Consider the following 10,371-nt stretch of genomic DNA (forward strand, 5'->3'; position numbering starts at 1 on the left):
TTATTAGGTTTGCTTAAGTGACAAACAAGTTTTTGTACGAAAGAATTCTCTTGCTGGTTTAGAAACTATACTTACAACGTGATTATTTTTATAAAATTCTTTACTAGCAAGAATCCACTCGTCAATAAGCAGAGAGAATTAATTCCAAAATTTTTGAAAAAGATGAGATAGAAAGAAGTAAAAGATTTTTGAAAAAAGAAGAGAGAGAAAAGACTTAGCAATTTTCAAAAATGATGAGAGAGAAAGAAGTTAGAAGGTTTTGAAAAAGAAGAAAGAGAAAGAAGAATTAAAGAGACAAACTTTTAAAATTAAAATAAGATAACACAAACAAACAAGCAACTTACTAGATTTGAAAATAAAAAAAATTGAAATTAAAGAAATTTGAAATTTAAAATGAAAGGTCAAATAAAGAAATTGAAATTCAAAAATTGAAAAAGTCAACAGAGAAAGAAACAAGATAAGATAAGATTTTAAAATTTAAAGATTTTGAAATTCAAATTTAAAAGAAAGAAAAAAAACAAAATACTTAACTTTTAAAAATTAAATTCAAGTTAAAGATATGATAAGTTTTAAAAAATTAATAAATTGTAAAATTCAAATTTTAAAAGAAAGCAAAAGCTAACAAGATACTAAGATTTAAAATTTTAAGTTTGAAAGAAGATAAGATAACAAAATTTTGAAAATCAAATAAAAAGATAAGATAAAGATTTCAAAGATAGAAAAGTTAAACAAGAAAAACAAGATTACAAATCAAAACACCAAACTTAAAATTTTAAATTCAAAATTGAAATAATTTTTTTTTCGAAAAAGTTTAAAAAGGAAAAACAACCACTAACAAGACACCAAACTTGAAAATTTTGAAATCAAAGACACCATTTTCGAAAAGTTGAAGAAAAAACACTAAATGACACCAAACTTAAAGATTTTGAGATCAAACACAAGAAAATAACACAAAAAATTTTGAACCAAGAGGTAAACAAGCAAGAACAATTTTTGAAAATTAAGAAAAGAAAAACCAACAAAAACCAAAAAGGACACTAAACTTAAATTTTGACACAAGACTCAAATAAAAGAAAAAGATGACTAAGACAAATTTTGAAAAATTTTAAGAAAAGAAACCAATAAAGTTCGAAAAAAACAAGAAACACAATTAACCAAAAAGTAGTAAAAAGTACTTGATCTAAGCAACAACACAACCGGTAGTTTGTCAATCTCGAACAATCCCCGGCAACGGCGCCAAAAATATGGTGCACGACATCAGAACTCTCATAATTGAACCGGCAAGTGCACCGGGTCGTCCAAGTAATACCTCCGGTGAGTGAGGGTCGATCTCACGAGGATTGTTGGATTGAGCAAGCTGTAGTTATCTTGCAGATCTTAGTCAGGCAAATAGAAAAGGCAATTGTTGTTGTACGCGCATAAAATAAAACAATAAAGAAAACAATACTGATTAACTTACCACTGTCTAATTGCATACACCACTCGACACGAATTTAACCTAGAGTCCCACCGGACATGCCAATTTGTTTCACTCGTTTTTTTAGTCGACTTTGACAGGTGGTGTCAAAACGAGCTTGTATCAAGATCTCAAGTATCCGGGAGCAGATACGACTTTTATAAAAAGGAGTGAGTTCGACCCGAAAATTACTTAATTGGTGTCGAAACAATTTATCTTAAGAGTGCTAGTTGTAAATGGATGATAAACGGCAAATGAATAAATAATTAAATAGAAACAATGATGAAAGTGCGAAATGTTGATTAAAACAAAGCAATAATAAAATATAAAGGAAATAAATTACAATGAATCAAATAAGCAAAAGAAGATATGTTAAAAATTGACTTCTGTCACTCACATGCACTTGCACTTCATATTTTTCCGTTGTGTCGCAGAGATTGGGAATTCTGAGAGTTTATGTGATGATCTAGTGTTCTTTAGTGAAGTCCCCAACTTCTGAATTTCTACTATTTATACATCATGAAATTAACTGATCTTGGAGCATGTTGTCCACGATCCTATTTGCTCCTTTTCCTCAGCCATAACCTTGCCTTGACTATAAAGAATCTCTATCTCCAAGTTTTGACACCCATATCTTCTTTGGTTTCCAAGTACTAACTTGCTTCTCAAATTTTGTTCCCATGTTCCCTTCTTCAACTTGAAGGTCGACTTAAACCTTGATGCTTAAAGGTCACAAATTACCTTTCGAATTCGACATTCTTTGTACCATCTTTCGTCGACTTCGATTTGTCCAATTTCGTTTGTGTAGTCGAAATATTACTACGATAGTCAAAATCACTGATAATCGAAAAAATCTATTTTTTATATCAACATAGACTAACTTAATTGAATTTAGTTAATAAAAAAATTTGGATGTGTAGCATTATTTAAAATAATAATACTAACAATATTTTGGAACAAGTAGATAAAAAATCACTAAATGGAATGTGGCAATAAATTGAATGGGGGCGGCAATACATCCTCTTTAAAACACAATGTTAGAAAGAACATTAAACTTTTTGTCTTACAATTCAATAGTTTGAATCAATTTGAAATATCTTCACTTTTCTAAAAACACTAGAAAATAGTTGAAATGGAGGAAATAATTAGGATTTTCTTTTCTTTATTTAAATTTGTTTAAGAAAAAAAAATCATGTTATTCTTTATTCATGAAGAAGCCTAAATTGGGTGGGTGAAGACTATTTCGATTCAAAATTTTATTCAAGCAATTTTAATCTTAAATAAATTTTCAGTTTTAATTATAGATATAACTTAAAAAAAACTTAGCAAAACTTTTCTTTCATTTTACCAGTACTTTATTTGTGTTACGGGAAAAGAATATAGACGGTCAAAATAAGGGGAGGGTAATTTGGGAATACGACGTGATTATCCACATCGAGTTACTTACACATCCTCATAGATTATTATTGCTAGTACTCTACCTTGGGCGTATTAAAATCTCAATAATAATGCTATTACTATTACTTTCGAAATAATAAATAACAATAATTAATTACTATAGCATAAAATAATCAACAGTGGGATACAGTACAGACAAGAAAAGAAAAAAAAAAAAAAAGAAAAGCAGGTTTTTCCCATTCTCCAATTTTCTTCCTCCATTAATGCCAATGCACAGACAGAACTAGTAATAGTATTCATTCATAATTTCTCTCACCAAAGACTAAAGCAAAAAAGGGACACAATATAATAAAACAAAAAAAAAGCTACTCTACCTACACCTTGTTGCTTATACAACTTGTGGCGCCATTTGCAGAGGTTTTTGCTTCTCGTTCAAACCTCTCAGTCTCAGCAAGTGACAACCGTTTTTCTGCTAAACCTTGAAACATCAAACACACTCACATTCCACAGAACAACGCACCCTCTTTTTCTTTTTCCTTCATTTTCTTTCTCTTTTCCGCTTCAATGGAACCACTTAAGGAGGGTGTGTTTTCCGGTTCAACCGGGAACACAAACTCCGATACACCGGTAACTACCCAGTTTCCACCCCAGGTGATGAACTTGAACTTTGGAAACCTTGGAGGAGGACCGCAACCACCACCACTACCACCACAACCGCAACCACAGCCACCACGGGAACAACCACAAGCGCCACCAGGCACAGCTACAATGTCACCGGCAACAACAGGAACAGGTGGTGCTTCGGGGCAAGGGAGTTTGGAGTTGTTTGGGAAGAAGAAGAGAGGGAGACCAAGAAAGTATGACTCTGAAGGGAACCTCAGGGTGCCAAACCAACCACCACCGGGATTCTCTCTAACTCCGGGTTCGGGTTCAGAGTTTTCATCAAAACGGGGTCGTTGCAGTAGTGCAAAATCACATGCTTCTGGAAGCTGGAACCTTCTTTCTTCTTTGGGTGAGTTACTAGTTTTTTTTTTTTTTTTTTTTTTTTTTTTTTTTTTGTTTTCTGTCATATTATTCCCTTTTTCTTTTGTCTCAAGTGTTCTTGGTGGTTTGGTGAATGGTGAGCGGTGTGACCTCACTCTCTGTACCGTTTGGTTGATGGGAAAATGCAAGAATCCTTTGTGTACGCTGTACCAACTAAAACGAACACATCAATATAATATTGGATTATAGGTTGACTCATCCTTCTGGAAAAAAAATGGAACTATCTAATGTCTCCGTTTTGTTTTTGTTGGGTTTAGAGGGTTCCAGAAAGAAAATTTCTTCTTATCTCTTTGATCTTTGTTTTTTCGAGAAAAAAAAGAAAGGGGGGGGGGGGGTAACAGGGTTTTCTAGAAGGTTTTACCCAATTTTATTTGGAGGGGGAACATTTTTTTTAAGGAGTAGCTTCATACATTTTTTAACTGTGTTCTTGTTCGTTCTTTCTGAAATGGCAGAACATTCTGTTTTGGACTTTTGGCTCATTAGCAATGAAAAAGATGTGAACTTTTTCCTGATTTCAGCTTATAATTTAATATTGTTCTGTGCAACTGGTCGGAGCTTACGTGAGGGGGAAAAGAGATTTTTTTTGGGGGGTTGAATTTATTATGCATATTATTACATTGATTCTGAAAATCATTCAGACTAATCAACATGTGAGTGCTCGGTATGATGGTAATTTCCTATATCTACTAGCAAATATCTCGAGCGTGAAAATTTACCCTTCTTTCTGTTGTCTTTTGAAGGCTTGCTTGGAAGCACAACTGGTACTGATTTTACACCTCATGTTGTGACAGTTCATGCTGGAGAGGTAATCTAATCTAGAACAAAGTGTAGGTTGTTGTTTGCTTTGTGGGATTGATGATATAGTTTGTATTATGATGATTGAAGCTTTTTTAACCTTTTCACCTCCCAGGACGTTGCTGGAAAGATTTTCTCGATTGCACAGAAGGGTCCTATGGGAATATGCATTCTTTCTGCAAATGGAGCTATATCTAAAGCTACCTTGCGCCAACCTGGTTCTTCTGGTGGCCTATTAACATACGAGGCATGATCTCCTAGTTCTATGTGTTCTTTCAGTAATTTCTTTTTTCTATCTACTTCTCTCTCTCTCTCTCTCTCTCTCTCTCTCTCTCTCTCTCTCTCTTGTAGAGTGAATTAAATTGAATGCAATAACCTTGATGTTTAATCAAACCATCACTTTATGGTGAAAGACTGAAGTGGGCCAAATTATGAACAATGTTGCTCAAAGGAACTTGCAGCCTATTTTTGTCTGTTGCTAAGTTTAGAGTTAAGATATATCAGATGTGATTGCATTCATCATCTTTATGTAAAGTGGCATGTGTTTTCTCTCCTGAGTTTTGGACAAAATTTCCCCTTCTGTTTATCTTGCTGCTTGTTTGGAAGACAAATCCACTTGCTCTATTTCAAAGTAACTGTTGCTTTGAACAATTTGATACTACATTAAAAGTCAATGTATTTGGACATAGTTTGTGTCCAGATACATCGGGATTTTAATGTATCAAATTAGTAAACAAGCAAGATTTATTTTGAAACTGAGGTAGTAACATTTTGCTGCAAGTTACTTTCAAATATGCAGATCTTATAGCTCAGTAGAGATTAATCCACTTGCCAGAGATCTCTCTATTCTTATCTCGCTGTTAAAGCATACTTCTAGTCATGACCTTTAAGGATAGTTTTCATTCCTGTACAAATCGCTAAATCATGTTAACATAATGATCATCATAACTTGGCATGTCGTAATTTGCTGGTTCAAATTCCAGAACCTGAGTTTCAGCTGTATTCTTCGGAGAAAATATAGTTTTGAAGCAAAATTCTAAGGATGGACATGGTTACCCAGTATAAGCTCTCACCATAAAATGTTACATTTGTACAACGTAAATGTTAGGTTTCCTCAAGTTGATGTTTCCATGTCTAGCAAGAAAGATGCAAAGACACTGTCATAAATCTAGAAAGATTATGTGAATTCCTTTTGCTCTTTTATATGTACTGCAAGTTATAATAATTATTTCCGGATATTCTTGAATAACTGAGTTCTGTTTCCTTTCAGGGTCGATTTGAGCTTTTATCCTTGTCTGGATCATTCACAGTCCCGGATAGTAGTGCTGCAATTCCTTCTAGTGGATTGAGTGTCTCACTGGCTGGCCCTGATGGTCGCGTGATAGGAGGGGGTGTTGCTGGTTTATTGACAGCTGCTACCCCAATCCAGGTATGACACTTCTCTTTTGCCTTGTTTCAGTTCTTGGTAACTGAAACAACTATAGATTCTTTCTGTATTTAATGTATATTGCAATTACTTTAGTGAAGTTTTAGTTAAATCTCCTAAATGAACTTATCCCGAAGCCTGCATGTTGGTGAAAACAAGTGAAAAATGTACATTAGTAGCAAAAAAATCAGTAGTATGTTAATCCATGTTATCTTCCAGATTCATGAATAAGATACTTGAACCTGTATTGTTTCTTTTAACACTTTAATGGTTGCAATTAAGCGCAACGTTAAAGATTGTATATAGCTTCCAGTTCTAGCACTTTTGCATTGTTCATCTTTTTAAGCATACACACCATCATCTACCTCTATTGGAAATTTATGTAAGCTATGTTTTCAGATTGTAGTGGGAAGCTTCATGCCAAATGGTCAAAAGCCCCAAAAAAGGAAATATACCCGTCAACCGGTAGCCTCTCATGCTGCTTCAGGACCTATGGCAACAGTATCAGCTGCAGGACCTATCTCACGATCAAATCCTGGTGGTGAAAATCCTCTGGGATCTTTATCTCAGTTGCCAGACCAAGGTCAGAGAGAATCAGTCAGCGCATCGAACGATAAACTGAATTTAGATGATACGCTTAATGGTGATAATTGGAATGATACTGAAGATTTTTCGGATCATAGGCCGTCCCCAGACATCAACATATCTTTGCCTGATGAATAGAAAGGTCTTGGCAAATGGCAATGAAATTAATTTACTTGATAACAAGCCATAAATCTTGTAGCATTCTTGTCATTTGTGTAACCGTTTCTGTTATTCTGTTTTGCAGGTGATCCAGAGGCTCACATAACTGAATGCTAACACCCAAAAACTTTGTCATGACAACTAGGTTATTTGACACGATGTACAGTTGTCAGAAATTAGAAATGATTATTGAAGCCTCACTATTTTTGATCATGAGTTTTTATCACACACTCGGAAGTTGGCTAGTTTTTGTTCTTTTAAATTGTCTTGTGGCTTGAGGATTCGGTTGGATAGGATGATGGTAGAGATTTTAAGCTACGCTGAGGAGTTTGTTATGGTTGGTTGGTTGTTGTTTTCCGAGAACTGGCATTTTTCTCTTTATGACCTCATCCAGACTTCTCTTGCTTAGAATTGTTACTTATAGCAGCTCTCTTATGAAATCTAACTCCAAAGGACGTACATAAAAATGAAGATCCGACCAGCGTTTAGTAGTTTCATACGCGGGCGAGTGGAGTGCAATCTGTCATATGGCCTGTGCAAAATCATACTAGCATGTGTGTGACAGTGTGAGGAACAATAGGCCCAAACCTATGATCCAATGGAATTTTCTGAAGTACGGGTAAGATCAGACCCCGATAAAATTCAGTAGGGGTATTGTAGGTTCGGAAACCCAAAAAATTGATTTTGCTAATAAGTGTTTTAAAAATTCACATTATGGCCAATGAATTTTAGCTCAAGTGGCATATGTTTTTTCTTATTAGGTTCGAGTCTTATCTAATGTAAATTTGACTAAAAAAAAAAGAAAATATCATGTGTGTGTGAGTGTGGTGTGTGTGAGTATGTAATCTAAGATTGGAGGTTGTGTAATCTATCTACCAAAAAAAAAAATTCACATTATGAGTTTGAGGCATATATTCTTCGATGGTGAACATCATAAATCATAATGTAGTATTGTAGTGTCACCAAAAATAAAGTCTCTTCAATAAATGTATTAATGAAAACATTGAAAATTTCAATTTGTTTATTTTTCAATAAAAGCTTTTCATTTTTAATATATTAGGACATTTGTTAATTAAATGTAATAAAAAAGGGTCTCCATAAAGCCCACTCACGATTCCGGCAAAACCTAGGCATCCATCCATTGTCCTGGGGAGTCTAGAAGTTACTTTTGCCTCTACAAGTTAATATTCTTCGAATTTTTGTCGACCTTTTACTTTACAACTGGTGAAGATTTTAATAAGCGCCTAATTTTGTTTTTTTTTTTATTTCATTTTAGAATTTTATTAACATATGTTTTAAAAAGTACATATTCAGAATATCATAAAAAAAATATTTTATTAAAAATTATGAAAAGATACCTTTTTTTATTTTAAATATATCAAAAAGTTTAAAAAATTTATATTTAAATAAAGAATTTTAGATATATTAATTGAGTGAATCCAAAAAAAAAAAATGAAAAAAACACACTTGTTTTAGAAAACAGGGAGTGTTCAAATAGAGAAAATACTCAATTTGGTCCCTGAAGTTACATTCGACCCTCAATTTAGTCCTTAATGTTTCAATTGTCTATATTTAGTCCCTAAACTTTATAAATTTTAGAGTAAAGGACAAATAGGTCCCTGACCTTTTTTTTCGCGGACATTTTTGTCCTCAACGAAGGAAAAATACATTTAAGTCCCTCATCCCGGAAAAACGTGGACATTTCAATCATTCCCTTGAGTTTAGGCGTTTGGACAGGACGAAAAAGTCTGACCTGGGAGAGGTGGTGCTGACCTGGCCGTTACGGAGGCCACGTGGCAGGGATTAATTCGAAACAGGATATATAAGTTCCCGCAACGAAAATGACGCCGTTTTGTAACCTCCCCCAATCTTTCAAATTTCTCTGCCCTTTTTTTCTTCCTTCGTCCTTTTTCCCTTCCATTCTTCTTCCTCGGCCCCTGCCTCCATTACCACTGCACAGCCGCGCCTCCGTCAGCCACCATCAACGCCGACAACCTCCTCCTGCCTCTCTTTTGAGTAGCTGTTGGCCTTGTGAGCGATCCTCATGAGTATCCATCTCATCCAGCATGTCATCCCATCCTCTGTCTTGGCCCTTGATGTTCCAATAACGTCGATCCATTGAAGTTGATAAATCTCAAGTAAAAATTTGAATATACATGTGGCCATTCATGTAATTCACATTGCAAAAAGAAGTTGAATGAAGAAGTACACATCAAACATCAAAGCATCACACAAACACTCTTCAAAGATGAGTGGAAATAAGGAATATGAAGCAGCTTAGTGAAATATAAGAATGGAAAATCTCAACTAAACAGAGAAATGACAAGCCGGGTTAGTGATTAATTGGCCTTGGCAACATTCAAAGCGAAAAGCATGCATACCAAGTCAATTAATCAAAGTGAAGATTGAGTTTTGAAAACAAAACTTTTCTAAAATTCGGCAGCATCTCAGTAGTACATAGTACATTTCCCAAAGTCAAACAAACAATTTTACATTCCATATGAATTACTTGATAATTAAGCACACAAAAATTATATGTACACTCATAGGGAGGGAATGGACAGGCCAACATGTGATGAAAAATCAACAGCAGCTAAACATGAAGCAACAACAAAGTGGGTGATTGAGATTGAGCAATTGACAGTTAAAATTTCAAGAAAAGCACATCACTCTAGCAGCAAAACAGCAGTAACAATCCAAGTTGCAGCAACAAATAGTACAAAGAACATGTAATTTACTCAGTCAACACTCTTTCCAATGAATTCAACAGTCAATTATAGGTAGGGAGTGTAGATCAAATAATCATGCCTCACTGAATCAAAATTAAAGTTCAATATGCATTAAGAAACTAACTAATCCTAACAATGAGAATTTACACAGCAGCAGTGTAAAACATCAGTCTCAGCAATTTCCATTAACCAATCCTAATCCTAACAACTCAAGAACAATTGAACAAACTAAATATAATGAACTACAAACAATGATTGCACAGACAGCAGCATTAAGCAAGCAAGACCTAATCCACTATCCACGCCAGATTCTCTAACAACCTAATGTAACTAACTAATCTAACCTATTTGAAATTAGCTAAACAAAACTAACTAAACAATATTAATTAACTAATTACAATAACAGAGTGAATTAAACAGAGAGAAAGAAGACCTGGGAAGCACAGGGGTGGTAATGAGAGAGAGAGGAAATGATGGCTGGGCCCTAGTAGCGATGGTGGTGTGCCGGTAGAGAGGCGGCGGCACGGCGGCAGTGGGTCGCCGAGAAGGTTGTCGCGGACGAACGATGGGTGGAAGGAGGGTGAGAAGAGAGAGAGACTAATGGGAGTAAGGGAGTGAGAAAGGGAAGAAGACGCGAAAAGAGAGGAAGGAGGAGGTCACCGGCATTGATGGTGGCTGACGGAGGCGCGACTGTGTGATAAACCCCGATTTCGTGATTTATCTTGTGCTTATTTTGGGGGATTTTACCAACTTTTTCCACATTTATTCAATGAAATAGC

The 10,371-nt window shown here is 34.9% G+C and overlaps 1 protein-coding gene across 1 annotated transcript; it reads left to right on the forward strand.

The window, feature by feature from the left end:
• Positions 1-3,104: 3,104 nt before the first annotated feature.
• On the forward strand, positions 3,105-7,252 carry LOC107648788 (AT-hook motif nuclear-localized protein 7-like). Its single transcript, XM_016352606.3, has 6 exons — positions 3,105-3,866; positions 4,639-4,703; positions 4,809-4,940; positions 5,964-6,122; positions 6,519-6,846; positions 6,949-7,252. The coding sequence occupies exons 1-5, from the start codon at positions 3,419-3,421 to the stop codon at positions 6,840-6,842; spliced, it is 1,128 nt and encodes a 375-aa protein (XP_016208092.1). The 5' UTR covers positions 3,105-3,418; the 3' UTR covers positions 6,843-6,846; positions 6,949-7,252.
• The last annotated feature ends 3,119 nt before the right edge of the window (positions 7,253-10,371 follow it).

This window comes from Arachis ipaensis, chromosome B6 (assembly GCF_059453495.1).
Source record: "Arachis ipaensis isolate K30076 ecotype BB chromosome B6, ASM5945349v1, whole genome shotgun sequence".
Classification (NCBI taxonomy): domain Eukaryota; kingdom Viridiplantae; phylum Streptophyta; class Magnoliopsida; order Fabales; family Fabaceae; genus Arachis; species Arachis ipaensis.

Excerpts from the sequence above, each read along its gene's own strand:
- LOC107648788 (XM_016352606.3), top strand. The coding sequence starts at position 3,419 with ATGGAACCACTTAAGGAGGGTGTGTTTTCCGGTTCAACCGGGAACACA. Across the intron at positions 4,704-4,808 it reads TGACAGTTCATGCTGGAGAG|GACGTTGCTGGAAAGATTTT; the intron begins GTAATCTAATCT and ends TTCACCTCCCAG. Across the intron at positions 6,123-6,518 it reads CAGCTGCTACCCCAATCCAG|ATTGTAGTGGGAAGCTTCAT; the intron begins GTATGACACTTC and ends CTATGTTTTCAG.